Source organism: Mus musculus, chromosome 7 (genome assembly GCF_000001635.26).
Source record: "Mus musculus strain C57BL/6J chromosome 7, GRCm38.p6 C57BL/6J".
Classification (NCBI taxonomy): Eukaryota; Metazoa; Chordata; class Mammalia; order Rodentia; family Muridae; genus Mus; species Mus musculus.
Window position 1 is genome coordinate 114215348 of NC_000073.6, and position 17328 is coordinate 114232675.

The following is a 17328-nucleotide window of genomic DNA, read 5'->3' on the forward strand; positions in this document are numbered from 1 at the left end:
AATGTTTGAGAAAAGACCCTAGGAGTTTTAGAGACACTGATGTCATTACAGAAAATGAGGAAACAATAATGCACTGAATTAGTACCTGTTCCATTTTACATCACTCAATTTGTAAGCTTTCTTCATAAATGAAGATACAGTTCACTCAATTTGTAAGCTTTCTTCATAAATGTAGGCAGCAAGGTAAAAAAAAAAATCCCACAGATACAAATCTAAAATTAAGTAATTTATTTATAAAATAACAAAAATGTATGAACAGATCTGTTTATTGTGAAAATGGTCTTGGTACATATGAGAAACATTATATACTTTGAGGACAGCATTCAGAACTGTTAAGATAAAAGACAGACTATAATTTTAAACTCATTCTTGATTTAGGGGAAAGGCTATAAATTACTGGCTGGAATGCATTCAGCATGAACTCAAATTCTACATAACATAAAGCATGAAAAGAGTACAAAAGATGTTGGAGTCCAATCAGCCCACACCTAAATTTTAAGCATAAACTTTCAAAGACCTTTTGTTCATCCTTATAGACTAGTCTTCTTTTGAGACAGGTTGATTTTATCTCCAAGGCTCAAGGCCATTCCCTGTAAAGAAGAATGAAGATGTTCATATTTTGATCTATTTTTTGTGATGTTGAGGATTAACTCATGGTCTACCATGCTAGAAGAGCATTCCCAAGACTGAGTTATATCCCCACACTCAACAAAGAAGTAATTACTGAAACAATGCCCAAATAGCTTATACCAGCCTCCATTGGATGACATCACATTCAACAACAAAGCAAAGGATATATAAAACAGACTCTAAAAACTTATACTGGGTTGATTTTAGTTATGTTGGTTAGTGCTTGACTTATGCCATATCTTCAAAAAACTCTACAAAATCTGTTTCACAAATATCACACAGGAATCAATGTTTTAGGCAGTATTGTAGAATAAGCCATTTTAAATGAATTAAAGTTCAGAAAATACCATGCATATGTATGTATGTATGTCTTATGCACAAAACATAATTATGACAGAAGAAATTATACCACAGAAATAAGACAGACATGAATTCTTCTTCCCTTTATTTGGTGCAGAGATGCTCTCAAAAAAGGATGTTATTACCTGACTTTTTGCACGAATTCTTATATGGCCAGTAACGGCAGCATCTGGTCCCTGGTGAACTGGCTTCTCAATGCTGACATTTGCAAGTGCATCCTCTCCAAATATAGAACGTGCATAAAGATTGGCTGCCATAAAGCCACAGTATCCAGAAAGGGCCTGGGGGGAAAAATGTGTGATAAATTAAATACTTTGCTAAAGAATTATACCTTGGCAAACTCAAATATACATGCAAACTATTATTTAAAGCTTTACTTATGTGGTACTGGGTATAGGAGCTAATGAGTTTTCCAAAACTCAAAATAAATGTATGTGTAAAAATTTAAGAATTCCCTGTGCATATTATACTTAATAAACATAACTTTGAAGAGAGTATCTCTTCAAATTTATATTTATATATTCTTGTTCTTATTTCTCTCCTGTACCAGGCTTTTAACTTCCATAAAGAAAGACTTCTTTTGTTGGACTTAGAAATTGTTGAAGAAACTAATATACAAAATCTACTTGTTTGGCAGTAAACACATCTGCCCTCCACGCCCCCTGCTCCCTGTGTGTGTGTGTGTGTGTGTGTGTGTGTGTGTGTGTGTGTGTGTGTGTGTGTGTGTGTGTTGGATACTAAGCAAACATTTTATCTCTGAGCTACACACCCAGATGACAGTTGACATTCTCTTATTAGGGAGATGCACATTATGGCACTAACAGAAATTTTCTAAAGAAAGATACTTAGAGATTCAATTTCATTTTGTCTTTGTTCTAGTCTTTTTGCATGTAGATAGCAGAAAGCCACTGCATTAGAGATTTATTCTGATGTACAATTAGCCCACGAAGGAGGGCATTTGCTAATCTAGTATCACAAATAAATAATGGTTATAGAATAAAGTCTCTTATCTGAAAGATGGAGAAGACAAAAAACTAAAAGCAAGAAACCCAAGTAACTTGACTGTCCCAGTTAAGGCATAGCCATGAACGAGTGGGAAGACACAGTTCAGAAGAGAGGTGAGCAGCTCAAATATCTGTGGGTAGTTATTACTCTCATATTCCAGAGCAACTCAGTTTTCCCATGCTGAATTATTATAAAAAAATGGCAGAGGAAACCGGAAAAGACAACCAACTACTGTCCTAGTCTTTTTAGGGACTTTAGCCTTTTCTAGTCTCCTCCTACCTTCTCTGGAGTCAGGCACTTCATGTTGGTCGACTTGAGGATGTGCTGTAAGTAGTCATTCAGGTCAGTCATGTTGGTGTTAACTGTCACCTGCAGAGGAGAAGACTCCGTGAGCCTTACAGTGAAACTGCATTGTCTTTTCATCCTACACTTTCCTTCAACTATGGAGGGGAAGAGTGGAGTGTGGGCAATAAAAAAGTAAACGACTGCTACGAAACCAACTGGTATCGGCAGCGGCTTCAGACACAGACATCTCACTAGACCATCAAGGAAATACAGAGTTCAAGTAAAACTCAAGGGACAAAGCTTCCCACTGGGCCACAGACTTTGCACAGCCTCAAAGGTACAAGAGCCAATGGTAGATTATCACCTGGTCACAGAAGAAGAGGAATCTTGTCTATACTGTCTCAACCAAAGTAGTTACAGAGTTATGACTAGGTAGGCATGGTGATGAACACTCATAGTGCCAGTGCCAAGATGACATGGGTGGAGGGTCAGGCACTGGAGACTTGACTAGGCTAGAGAGCAAGATACTATCACAAGATCCCAGAAATAACTGCCATTCTACTTAATTCACCAATGGAATTATTAAAGGGCTTGCATGGTTTCTAGTTAAGGTAATACACAGAAATAGATAATGAAAAGCTGTTTGCTTTTTAGAGGGAATTACTTAAAAAAAAAAAAGCCCTAAGATCAAAAATTCAGGTGACAGCAGATGCTGGCGAAGATGTGGAGAAAGAGGAATACTCCTCCATTGTTGGTGGGATTGCAAGCTTGTACAACCACTCTGGAAATCAGTCTGGCAGTTCCTCAGAAAATTGGACATAGTACTACCGGAGGATCCCGCAATACCTCTCCTGGGCATATATCCAGAAGATGTCCCAACCGGTAAGAAGGACACATGCTCCACTATGTTCATAGCAGCCTTATTTATAATAGCCAGAAGCTGGAAAGAACCCAGATGCCCCTAAACAGAGGAATGGATACAAAAAATGTGGTACATTTACACAATGGAGTACTACTCAGCTATTAAAACGAATGAATTTATGAAATTCCTAGGCAAATGGTTGGACCTGGAGGGCATCATCCTGAGTGAGGTAACACAATCACAAAAGAACTCAAATGATATGTACTCACTGATAAGTGGATATTAGCCCAGAAACTTAGTATACCTGAGATATACAATTTGCAAAACACATGAAACTGAAGAAGAACGAAGACCAAAGTGTGGACACTTTGCCCCTTCTTAGAATTGGGAACAATCACCCATGGAAGTAGTTACAGAGACAAAGTTTGGAGCTGACACAAAAGGATGAACTATCTAGAGACTGCCATATCCAGGGATCCATCCCATAATCAGCCTCCAAACGATGACACCATTGCATACACTAGCAAGAGTTTGCTGAAAGGACCCTGATATAGCTGTCTCTTGTGAGACTAGGCCGGGGCCTAGCAAACACATAAGTGGATGCTCACAGTCAGCTATTGGATGGATCACAGGGTCCCCAATGGAGGAGCTAGAGAAAGTATCCAAGGAGCTAAAGAGATCTGCAACCCTGTAGGTGCAACAACATTATGAACTAACCAGTACCCCGGAGCTCTTGTCTTTAGCTGCATATGTATCAAAAGATGACCTAGTCGGCCATCACTGGAAAGAGGCCCACTGGACTTGCAAACTTTATATGCCCCAGTACAGGGGAACGCCAGGGCCAAAAAGTGGGAATGGGTGGGTAGGGGAGTGGGGGGGGGAGGGTATGGGGGACTTTTGGGATAGCATTGGAAATGTAATTGAGGAAAATATGTAATAAAAAAATATTTAAACAAACAAACAAACAAACAAACAAAAAAAGCCCTCAGCACTAGTCATCAGGAAGATATGCATAGGAAACCTCTCAATGACTAACTTTATTTTCCCATTCAAATTCGGCCCACATCTGACGGAACTCAGCATCAGTGCAAGTTGCAGGCTGGATATAGTCCATGATGTCAATGTGGATGTCACTGAGGACCACACAGTTTCTGTCACTTGCTGCTCCAGAAACATCATAAACTGTAATAAACATACAGAAAGATCCCCAAAGGGTGGAAGTTAGTTCAAAATAGCAAATATTTATGATATTAGCAAATATTTATATATACTAGATTCTCAGTGCTTTATAAATATTACCAACTGAATAGTGCCATCAATTGTACCTTACGATTTTCCATCTCGCAGACTAGGAAAGCAGGGAAGTCAAGTAAGTTACCTCAGGTTACAGAACTGATAGGCAATAGGACTTAAGACTCAGGACTTGGGCTCAGGTACACTTTGTCTGTTGTTGTTACGCTTAAGTTGGTGAATATTTATATAGCCGCTATAATGGGCCAGGTACTACGCCAGATACACAAATAGTTCAGTATTCTCATAGTTGAGATCTAGTTATAAATCTAAACTTTTCCTCCTAATATTTGGTTATATGTTGATGCAATTTTGTAATATAAGATTATCTGTCTCCAAGACTGTTTCTTCCCTAGAAAGACATAATCTGGGATGGCTGTGATGGATGGTACATGCCTATAATCTCAGAAGTTGGAGCTAAAGTAGAAGCATTACTTTATTTGAGTCTAGTCTGGGTTACCCAGTGGGACCCTGTCTCAGGAAAAACAAACAAACAAACAAACCAACTAACCAAAGTTAGGTGGTGGTGTACACCTTTAATCCCAACACTTGGGAGGCAGAGGCAAACCAGTCTCTAAATTCGAGGCCAGCCTGGCCTGGTCTTCAAAATGAGTTTCAGGATAGCCAGGATACACAGAGAAACCATGTCTCAAGAAAACAACCAACTAACAACAAGCACCGTCCATCACCATTCCCTTGTCTCCCCTAAAACTAAAACCTAAATTTAAAGTTCTACTCTGATAGGGGTCTAAGTTCTCTTTTTACTTTTAGGGAAACGGAGGGTTATCAAAACTGTCTTCGTCAGTTTACAGTCCTGTATCTAAAGACACACCCCTAAAGAGCTCTACTTCCCCCTCCTTTCTATCTAAGCACTGCTCTGTCAGGTTAGGCAGTGCTCTCCCCTTTCACTTGGTGTCTTCAATAACCTACTCAGGCAATCTTCCGTGTCCTCTACAGAGTTCTCATCTGTACTGCTGTCACAGAAATATTTAACCATACATCTCATTGTCATCCTCCAGTGTCTTCCTGTTCCATGCTTAAGTACTCAATTCTTTTGCAGGGCAAGCAGGGTCAGCCTTCCTGACTTCCTAATTTGCTTTTCACTCTAACTGCTCAGCCCATCGTTCCATGTGCATTTGCTCTGCCTGCAGTCAATCCTCTGTGGATTACTTCCTGATTAAAATCCAACTCAACGAGAGCTGTGAAGCCCTTCCTAACTTTTCAATCCTTACAACACTTTGAGAACTGATCAAATCCCTTCATGGACTCACTCACTGCTCATATACGTATCTTTCATTACATTTAGCTTTATGTATGGAACTTATTTTGTATATCCTGTTTTCCCTTACTTGACCTTAACCATCTTAAGACCTATCTGTTGTTCCTTACTATGGTAGTTTATGCCTATAACAGAAATTGCTAGTAAATACTGACTGAATTCTTCTGTACAAGCCTATCTCAACGTTTGAAATATTCCTGTGTGCTTGGCCACAAGGACCTCTATGAATTTTTATGATTAGTACATGTTGTTCCTTAATAACAAATCTTCCTTTACACAGCTTCCCACACTACACTGCTTTCTATCTGACCCCGAAGTATGCCGTGTATCAAACTCATTCTAATCACACTGTTGTTACATCTGTCCTTTCATCCTGCCTAGTGGCTTCCTGAGGACTATGACGCCTCCACCCAGCTCAATCTGGTATTACCTAGAACATAATACAATGCTTGGTTACCATATAAAGTACCCTATAAATCAGCAGATTCATGTTCTGCCCTCAAGCACGACCATAAGTACATAATACCACATTCTTTAAAGAAACAAAACACTCAACTATCACATGCCATAAAACAGAACCATACCTATATTGCCAAAAATTATTCCGTTTTCTGTTGATGCTACCTTGACATTAGCTTTAATATTTGCAAAGTCATGAGGAGCAAGAGTCAAAGGAGATGGTTTTTCCACAAGTTTCAGATCCCCTAAGAGAAAATAAACAAGAATTTGGATATAGCTAAAAGCACATTTATTAATCATGAAACAGTATTAAAATGTATACAAGTTAATAGTTTCTAGAAAAATAAGAAAAATGAGAAGTATATGTTTCAAACATTATAATGAAATCATCTAATATTCTTGGCAATCATATTAATCCACACAAATGTTTTAAAAAGGTAATAGGCATAATTCTATATTCTACACAGAACAACTATACTCACGAGTGGAAGGAGTAATCATTTTTATTTCAATGAATGATTGTGAGCCTTTCAGAAGGCTTACCCTGTATACACCATTATCCTGTATACACCATTGCCCTGTATACACCATTGCCCTGTGTACACCATTGCCCTGTGTACACCATTGCCCTGTATACACCATTGCCCTGTATACACCATTGCCCTGTATACACCATTACCCTGTATACACCATTACCCTGTATACACCATTACAAAGGGGTAAGATACCCTTCAACATACCTCTACACTCATTGACTCATTGAAAATATGGTAAAGCATAATTTCTCTAAAATCCTAATGTCTCTTAACTATTGCATAAACCATACCTGGAGGTACTATACTGTTCTACACATATATTTTCAAAACTAGATGTACACATGGTTACAGAATCTAATCTATGTCTTTATCAAGAAAAAAAAAACATGTTGAAAAATGTTAATAATGATGCATTGCTTTGACCTCATGTGGCAGGGAACAGAAAATACTTAATTCTCTACCAAGGCAATTTAAATTTTAACTAAGTGAACTACTTAGTAAATGTGTTTTTAATTATTTGAGACAGGGTATCGTATAGACTAGAATGGTTTGGAACTGGTTGTGTGGCTGAGAATAGCTGTCAACTCCTGAAATCCCTGTCTCTTTGAAGTGATAGAAGCACAAACAGAGGCCACCACGCTGGGTGAATGAGGTACTGGAGATTGAACCTGAAGTCTTAAGCATACTAGGTAAGCACTCTACAAATTCAAACAACTACTGTGTCAAACTCAGAACTGAACCCATGTGAGTCACACAAAAAGCCTAAGTCAGTCAGTATGATAATGGTTCAGAAAACTGGTAGTTTAGAGAGACAAACATTTAAACTGTAAACTAAACCTTGATTATAAGCAATGTTAAAAAGTTCTCAAAAGGCAGGCGTGGTGGCGCACACCTTTAATCCCAGCACTTGGGAGGCAGAGGCAGGTGGATTTCTGAGTTCGAGGTCAGCCTGGTCTACAGAGTGAGTTCCAAGACAGCCAGAGCTATACAGAGGAAACCCTGTCTCGAAAAACAAAAAAAACAAAACAAAACAAAACAAAACAAAAAGTTCTCAAAAGGATCTTTATACTGAAAGCTATGACCTTTTCTTAGTAATTCATCCTGAAGATTTACTACATAAAAACTTTTCTTTAGGATAAGTTTTCTTACCTAGAGTGGCTAACTCTAATGTGCAGTTCTGCAAAGTATCACTGGTTTGGTTTACAACCAGAACATCCAGGACGATGTCGTACTGATTGACATGAACATAGGCTTCTGCATACACTGGATCCGAGAAGCCTGTCAACTGAGTGACCTGCCAAAACAAAAGCAGACACAGTCAAAGCACGGAACAACTTAGCCTGATGAGTTCAGTACCAGGATCCACCAGGCCGGAGAACCCAACCCTGTGAAGCTGTGTCTGACCTCAAACACATGTGAGTTCACGTACTTGCTGCCAAGATGGACAATCTGAGCCCCACCCATAGCGTACACTCCCCAACCCACCAAACAAACACATCAATGTTAAGAATAATTTTTTTTTTTTACTATTTTGAAGGAAATGTATCTTTATTGTATATTAAATTGTATCCATTATTTATTTAATACTAATGATTAATAAAATTAACATCAAAATACCAAAGGTAGCAAATAATCCCTGTCTTTTAAGGTAAAGTGAATCGCACTAGTTTATGTCTTTTTTTTTTTCCATTTTTTATTAGGTATTTAGCTCATTTACATTTCCAATGCTATACCAAAAGTCCCCCATACCCACCCACCCCCACTCCCCTACCCACCCACTCCCCCTTTTTGGCCCTGGCGTTCCCCTGTACTGGGGCATATAAAGTTTGCGTGTCCAATGGGCCTTTCTTTCCAGTGATGGCCGACTAGGCCATCTTTTGATACATATGCAGCTAGAGTCAAGAGCTCCGGGGTACTGGTTAGTTCATAATGTTGTTCCACCTATAGGGTTGCAGATCCCTTTAGCTCCTTGGCTACTTTCTCTAGCTCCTCCATTGGGAGCCCTGTGATCCATCCATTAGCTGACTGTGAGCATCCACTTCTGTGTTTGCTAGGCCCCGGCATAGTCTCACAAGAGACAGCTACATCTGGGTCCTTTCGATAAAATCTTGCTAGAATCGATCCATACTTATCTCCTTGTACTAAGGTCAAATCTAAGTGGATCAAGGAACTTCACATAAAACCAGAGACACTGAAACTTATAGAGGAGAAAGTGGGGAAAAGCCTTGAAGATATGGGCACAGGGGAAAAATTCCTGAACAGAACAGCAATGGCTTGTACTGTAAGATCGAGAATTGACAAATGGGACCTAATGAAACTCCAAAGTTTCTGCAAGGCAAAAGACACCGTCAATAAGACAAAAAGACCACCAACAGATTGGGAAAGGATCTTTACCTATCCTAAATCAGATAGGGGACTAATATCCAACATATATAAAGAACTCAAGAAGGTGGACTTCAGAAAATCAAATAACCCCATTAAAAAATGGGGCTCAGAACTGAACAAAGAATTCTCACCTGAGGAATACCGAATGGCAGAGAAGCACCTGAAAAAATGTTCAACATCCTTAATCATCAGGGAAATGCAAATCAAAACAACCCTGAGATTCCACCTCACACCAGTCAGAATGGCTAAGATCAAAAATTCAGGTGACAGCAGATGCTGGCGTGGATGTGGAGAAAGAGGAACACTCCTCCATTGTTGGTGGGATTGCAGGCTTGTACGACCACTCTGGAAATCAGTCTGGCGGTTCCTCAGAAAATTGGACATAGTACTACCGGAGGATCCAGCAATACCTCTCCTGGGCATATATCCAGAAGATGTTCCAACTGGTAAGAAGAGCACATGCTCCACTATGTTCATAGCAGCCTTATTTATAATAGCCAGAAGCTGGAAAGAACCCAGATGCCCCTCAACAGAGGAATGGATACAGAAAATGTGGTACATCTACACAATGGAGTACTACTCAGCTATTAAAAAGAATGAATTTATGAAATTCCTAGGCAAATGGATGGCCCTGGAGGGCATCATCCTGAGTGAGGTAACCCAAACACAAAGGAACTCACACAATATGTACTCACTGATAAGTGGATATTAGCCCCAAACCTAGGATATCCAAGATATAAGATACAATTTGCTAAACACATGAAACTCAAGAAGAATGAAGACTGAAGTGTGGACACTATGCCCCTCCTTAGAATTGGGAACAAAACACCCATGGAAGGAGTTACAAAGACAAAGTTTGGAGCTGAGATGAAAGGATGGACCATGTAGAGACTGCCATATCCAGGGATCCACCCCATAATCAGCATCCAAACGCTGACACCATTGCATATACTAGCAAGAATAATTTTTTTAAGTAAATTGTTTACACACTGTAAACATGCTGAATAATGAAAACATTATTTTATAAGCAGTGAAAAATTCCAGTCAAAAAGAACAAAAACACAGTGATTGTACTTATATGAGCAGTAGAAGTAGTCAAAATCAGGAAGGGAAAATGGTCTGGTAGTTGCCAGAAGCAGCAGGAAATGGGAATGGCCTTTACTGTTTAATGGGTATAAAATTCAGTTTCATGAGACAGAGAAGTTCTGGCGATGGCTGCAGTTATGAGACACAAGTGAGACAAGGGAGCTGACACAGGGAGCTCAGCAGCAGAGTACAGTTCCTAGCGAGTCCTGGGTTCAACCCTCAGCAGTGGAATGAAGCAAAACAAGACCAGATTAAAACAGTACATTTTATGTTCTGTAATTTTTACCACAATTAAAAGGGAAAGCTAAAAAATTTTAAGTGTAAGGTCATTGCTAACAGGTTTTAATTTGTTGGTTTTTGAAGCAAGGTTATAGAGCCTCAGCAGGCCTCAAACTTGTGGTCTTGCTGTCTTGGCTTCCCAAATGCCAAGTCTCAGTTTTGGAAAAAAAAAAAAAAAGCTATAGTAGTTCTGATTCTGTTACTGACTTTTATCTGTAATGGTCAGGTCAACTTGAGACTGTTCACTCATCTCACAGGTGATGGGTAACCAGCTGATAAGTCTTCCTTTTAACTAGGTAGCCCAGACTGCCCCTAGCTTTGTAATCTTTCTGTAAGTGCCGAGATTATAGATGTGTCTACCATGTGTGATTCAAATGAAGTTTCACAGACCTAAATATCACAAGGACTTGGTAGAAACAGATGCTAGGACTGGAGGTATAGTTCCGTGGTATAGTGTTTGCCTGCTATCATCAATAGCATAGACATACATACATGCACACATAAGCTCCCATGTACTCAATTCTATGTAACTAGTTATTTAATTAAAATAACAAAAAAAAATCACACATGCATAGCAGGACCAGTTACTTATTAGTAAGTAGCCAATTTAAATAAATTTTCAACTGGTCATGGTGGCACAAGCCTTTAATCTCAGCTCTTGGGAGAGAGGTCAGCAGATCTCTCTGAGTTTGAGGCAAGCTTGGTCTTAGCAGTTAGTTCCAGGTCAGCAAGGGCTACACAGTGAGACCCCACCTAAAAGGAACAACCAACCAACAAGTCATCTATCTGCTACTGTTACCTTGTTAAGTTTGGATGCTAGGGGATCAGCTGCCTCTTTCCTCTGAGTATTACCCATTGCTGCCAACAAACTCAGCTGGAACTGATCTTCCTTGCAGTTCATTTCATTCTTCGCAGTTAGTTGCATGAAGGAAATGGGGTCATCAGGCTGTACTGTCACATTTCTCTTTTCAGATTCTTTCTGTGTTGAAAAAGCAATGCACATGTCTTTTGTATGGGAAGAACAATAGCTTCTCATAAGTCTTTCACAGGGACAGACTTAAACAGAGACTGAAAAACCAAGATTGAAAAGGAAAAAAACCCCAACTTATGAAGCACTCTATAGACTTTTCGTATATACCTTACCTTCTGGGATAGTTTCTCTTCTTCGAGTTTGGCAGATAACATTTGGGAAAGAGACTGTCTGCACTCCTTATTAAAGATGTCATTCATTAAAGGTGAGCATTCAGATAAGACCTTGAGGCACAGGGAAATTCGATCTACATCATCATCAGTAATTGGCTTCTTAGGAAGAGAGGATTTTCCCAAATGAAGGATAGTTGCCATAAGCAACATAGCCTCAGCAACAAAAGACTGCGAAGGTAGAGAAATTGGTTATTGCTATGATTCTCCTATGTCACTCAAATATAACTAACAGACAATTCCAGAATGCACCTGAACTAAACAAACTGTTCAGCTTTTATTTCCCTAGATATTCCCACACCCTTCCACCTGTTTTGTTTTGTCAGTCATGCCAAGGCTTCACTGACCCTGGTTGAGAAGTAGCAAGGACTTTTAATGGTTTTCTCTTTAAACCCACCAAAAAAGCTGAAAGAACAATGCTCTTCAGCAACTGGAGACCTCTTAGCCATATCTGCTTTCTGTGTGTTCACTTTCCTGTGGGAGCATGCATGTGGAGGCAGGGGTCAACCTTGCTTTTTGAGACAGGACCTTACTCTGGGACTTGAGGCTCAATGAGATTGGGCAACAAGCCCCAGTAATACTTCTGTCTTTGCCTCTACTCAGACTTCAAGCTTGTCACTGTACTTGACTTTCTGTATGGGTGCTGGGGACAGGATTCAGGTTCTCAAAATTATAAGATTTCAGTCTCAAGACTGTACACTTTACTGACTAAACTAGCTCCCCAGACCTTCCTATTTGCTTTCTTATGAACTCATATACTTTGGCTGGTCATATAAAAACAAGAATTCTCTCTCATAAATATATTAGCAACTATTTACTAAGAATGAGTACAATTTCCTATAAAACCAAAAGTATTGATTTCTTATTTGAGATACTGAACAATCCCTAAATATATGTGCTATACCCTGAATTCAAATAAAGCTTCCTAAATCACCTCAAAATGTTTATTTTACTTTAAAACCCAGGATCAGCTTCACACATTTTATCAGCTACTGTTCTCTTCAGTGTCTTTTAAACTAGACCAGTTTCCTGTTTTTGCCTGTTTTGTTTCTTTGGTTTTTCAAAACAGTTTCACTGTGTAACCCTCTGGCTGTCCCTGAACTCCCCCTATAGATCAGGCAGCCTAGAACTTAAAGAGATCCATCTGCCTCTGGCTCCTGAGGGCTGGGATAAAGGATGTGACCCACCACCTCCTGGCTTTGCTGTCTGTTTTTAATCACACAAGATTTTATTTTTTTTAAGAGACAAGATAAAGAAATGGCTCAGTGGTTAAGAGCACTTGCTGTTCTCACACAGAACCCTGGTTAGATTCACAGGTTCATGACCACTTGAAACTCTTGTTTCAGGGCATCTGATGCCTCTTCTGGCCCCTGTAAGCATTATTTGCATGTAGTACAAATAAGATAAGCAGGCATTCACACACACACACACACACACACACACACACACACACACACACACACACACACACACACACACACACACTGGCCCCTGTAAGCATTATTTGCATGTAGTACAAATAAGATAAGCAGGCATTCACACACACACACACACACACACACACACACACACACAATTTGGAGCAGGTGCTGTTTAATGTTCCTAACTGTACTGCATTAGGAGGCTATGCTACATAATGTGAGGCTATGCTGTTCATGGCCAGGGTGAGTACAGCCACCTATTAGGCTAGTTTCATTTTTACACTGCAACCTTAGACTTCAGACTTTTCCTCAGACTTCATAATGAAATCTCTATTATCAGGCCTACAATTAAAAAACACAATCGAATTCCATTTATATTTTGAATCTCATGTATATTATTGTGACATTATACATAGATGCTCTATGCCCTTGACCATCTTTAGCTGAGGACTGACTTAGGTCCGCATATGAAAAACTACTGGAAGCGGGGGGGGGGGGAACGACGACACACACTTGCAGAGAAGTAGGTGTAAGTCCCCAAGGTTGTACCCTGCCTGCAGAAGAAGAGGAAAGAGAGATAGGAGTGTAAAAAACAATGTCTGAAAAAACTATGACCAGAAATTTCCTAGATCTATAAGAACTGCAAATCTTCGACCCCCAAAGCTCAATGAAGCACAGAAGAAACATGAGGAAACCCACATTGAGCCACGGACAAATCAAACTGCTAAAACCCACGATAAGAATAATCTAAAACCAGCCATGGACTGGCAGGAGTAACGGAGGATTTCTCACGAGGAAGGCAGAAGACAATGGGAGCTACACCTTTATAGCGCTGGGAGAAAGCAATGCCAACTGGGAACTCAGTTTTTACAAAAACATCTTTCAAAATTGTAAGTGGAAGAGGGAGATGGTACAACTGGTAGAACTCTTGCAACACAAGTGTGAGGACCTGTGTTCAGACCTACATCACAATTCAAGTAAATGCACATTCTTTAGGCCGTGATACAAGGACACTCCTAACCACACAGGGAATGAAGAGAGGGAAATGGCACAAATAGAGGCATGCTGATGAGAAAAAAACAAGCATCCACTTTTGTATGAAGCACAGCTAAGTGTATTAACTAGACTCCACAAGAAATCTGGTTCTTTAAACTGATAGCAACCAACATTCTCCTATCATTTAAAAGTGATACAACCAATCCTGAGGAAATCAATTTGGAGTCTTAAGATAAAAACAGTTGGATGCTTAAATTACAAAGCAATTAAATATTATGAATACAACTAGGAAGAGTTTATAAAAACATGGAGAAGTGTTTGTTACACGCTGAGTGAAAATGTACTTTATAAAGTACAAAATTATTGTTTTCAATCAGTAAAAGTGTTAAGACAGATACTAGCGAATTCAAACTCTAGAGGGTTTCCACAACCCCATCTTTCAATTTTCTATCGTCCCTACAACATTAACAAAATTCGTAGTTAAGTGTTGCAATCCTAAGTGACTCTATTCAAGTTTATTTATTTACTTTTAGTGGTGCTGAGGATTAAAACCAGGACATTATATAATGTTAAATAGTTTTTCTACCACCAAGCTGCATTCTCTTATAACATTCCTTGCTTATCTTTATCATATCAGGAAGATAATTTTTTCCAAGTAAAAGAAAAATAGTTTAAGTAAGTACTGGGTGCTCTTTTTTTTTTTCTTACACACACACACACACACACACACACACACACACACACACTTTTTTTTCCCAGACAAGGTCTTGCTGTGTGACTGACTCATCAATCTAGCTTCCTTCAATCTTGCACTCCTGTCTCCTAAGTGCTTGGGTTACAGGCACATTGGTTCTTATTTGCTTACCAAGTGATATATATGTATAATCAAATTACTTAGACAAAAAGAAAATATCAGGTTATAAATGCATAGAAAAATTAAAAATAACCAACTTTTTGGTTGGAGACAGGGCCTCTTGTAGCTCAGGCTGATCTCAAACTCCCTCTCTATCTGAAAATGATCTGGAATTCCTGATTCTCTTGACTCTATCTCCTCTCAGGTAGCTGGGATTAAAGGCAGCTGCCACCATGCTCAACTCAGATAATTAACTGTTATTTACGACAAAATGTAAAGAAAGTGTTATACACACACACACACACACACACACACACACAAAATGTACTTTTACTCAGCCTTAAAAAAGGAATTCTGGTATCATATGTATGAAGCTATTATGGCACATGAAACACTCTGAAGAATAGGGCCTGCATGATTCCATTTAAACACAGCACCTAGAATAAGACAGCTGAGATGGTTTTGTAGCAACCTCAGTGTGGATCTTCAGACCCCACGTGAAAAGCCTGACACAATGGTATATGTCTAATCCTAGCACTCCTTCAGGGAGATGCCAGATAGAGATAGAAGAACTTCTTTGAAGGCTGTGGGCTGCTAACCTGCAATGCAATTGTAAACAACAAGAAAGGTCCTATCTCATTCTTCAGGTTGTCCTTTGACCTCCACATTTATGCCAGGGTACACACAGGTGCATCCTTTCAAACACCACATACAAGCACACACATAAACACTCTATTTTAAAAAATAAAGTATAATTAAATGTTAGGAGGAACTGAGGACAGGAAGGCAGGCAGAGAAGCTACTATTACTGTGTACAAATTTCCTTTTAGGATGATAATAAAAGCACTGGGAGGAATGGCAGCCATGTTGCTTAACATGTGAATATTTTTAGTACCACTTAACTGAACAATTAAAAATTGTTAAAATAGTAAATTTCAGACTATGTATTCTTTTTACCACAATTTTTAAATTCAGGAAAAAGTATTCTGGAAGGTGCTTCAACTTTGTCTTGTTTCTAACTCTCAATATCTGGTCAATTTTTGTCTTGATCCAGACACCAGAAAGAATATTGAAAAAGGGATACTTATATTTTCTTTTCTCCTGAGACAGTCTCATTATGTAATTCAGGCAGGCTGCAAACACAGATTTTCCTGACAAAGCCCTATAAGTGCTAGGATTTACAGGTATGGGCTGATGAGGCTTGAAAGAATGGAAGCACACTATTGTAGAAGCACACTATTGTAAATAAGAGTATAATCTGAACTGCCAGAAGTTGTAAATAGGTTCCAACTATAGACAGAAACTATTTCAGAGATGTTTTTCTTTTTTAAAGAGAGGTCAGAAAGACGGGTGTGTGCCCCAAGGTGCCTTTCTGGCCTTCCATGGATTCGTTTTTTTTTTGTTTTTTTTTTTTTAAAGATTTATTTATTATATGTAAGTACATTGTAGCTGTCCTCAGACACTCCAGAAGAGGGCATCAGATTTCTTTATGGATGGTTGTGAGCCACCATGTGGTTGCTGGGATTTGAACTCGGGACCTTTGGAAGAGCAGTCGGCGTTCTTAACCACTGAGCCATCTCGCCAGCCCCCATCAGAGACATTTTAAGATAAAATAGACAACAACAAAAATGCTAATGAGAAAAGGCCATGGCTTTCAGTGGCTGATGACTAATCCTAGCCTACAGAAGTGACTTCATAACCCCTCCTCATTCTTCAGACTAATCATATCATTTCTGTATTTCTCTGTCAATTTTTTAGTCATGCTATACTACTGTGTCTGTTTCCCTTACTAAGCTCTTTTATGACATGACCTTTAGCATTAACTTTGAAGTTTCTCATTGTTCAACAGAGTAGACATTTAGTAATCAATGACTGGGCAAATAGAGAATAAGTAAACATACATTTTGCTTTTTCTTCTCCTGAACCAACGCTACATAGCGCAATGCAATCTTGGTTAGAGTTGTGGCGAGGGAAGCAGCAACAAAGAAATCTCCATCCAGGAGGAACCCTCTCAAGGGTGGTCTGCAAAGGAATTAACAAACATAAAACTCCACGAATCCTGACGCAGCTTTTGTATAAATGGTTCAGGTTCGTTACTTATTTCCTGTTTGGTGATAAGGACCTCAAGTTAAATTCCTCATTAGTTCTCAAAATGAAAAAGAATATATAACTAATATTTTTCTTAAATAACTTAGCAGTCCAAGGAACAGAAAGAAAAGGCTGTTTAATTAAGGGTAGATGTACTGGAGCTAACATGCTACTCCCAAGTGCCAGCTTATGTACTCTCACAGAGTTGCTTACAGGGTTCTCTAAGTCTGAAACTCCTTTTCTTGAAAATGGAGACAGTACACACTCGCTCAAAGGGCTGCTGTCAAGACCGTGAGGCCAGCTATTTAGTGTGG

The 17328-nt window shown here is 39.2% G+C and overlaps 1 protein-coding gene across 1 annotated transcript in view; it reads right to left on the minus strand.

Moving 5' to 3' along the window:
* Positions 1–211: 211 nt before the first annotated feature.
* Copb1 (coatomer protein complex, subunit beta 1) overlaps positions 212–17328 on the minus strand; it is a 39122-nt gene continuing 22005 nt past the window's right edge. Inside the window, exons 14-22 of the mRNA NM_033370.3 lie at positions 16828–16948; positions 11600–11827; positions 11256–11435; positions 7856–8000; positions 6296–6415; positions 4179–4324; positions 2275–2364; positions 1116–1271; positions 212–590 (exon numbers count right to left, since the gene is read on the minus strand). Coding sequence (NP_203534.1) covers positions 531–590; positions 1116–1271; positions 2275–2364; positions 4179–4324; positions 6296–6415; positions 7856–8000; positions 11256–11435; positions 11600–11827; positions 16828–16948 — 1246 coding nt within the window. The 3' untranslated portion in view covers positions 212–530. The remainder of the gene's footprint in view (positions 591–1115; positions 1272–2274; positions 2365–4178; positions 4325–6295; positions 6416–7855; positions 8001–11255; positions 11436–11599; positions 11828–16827; positions 16949–17328) is intronic.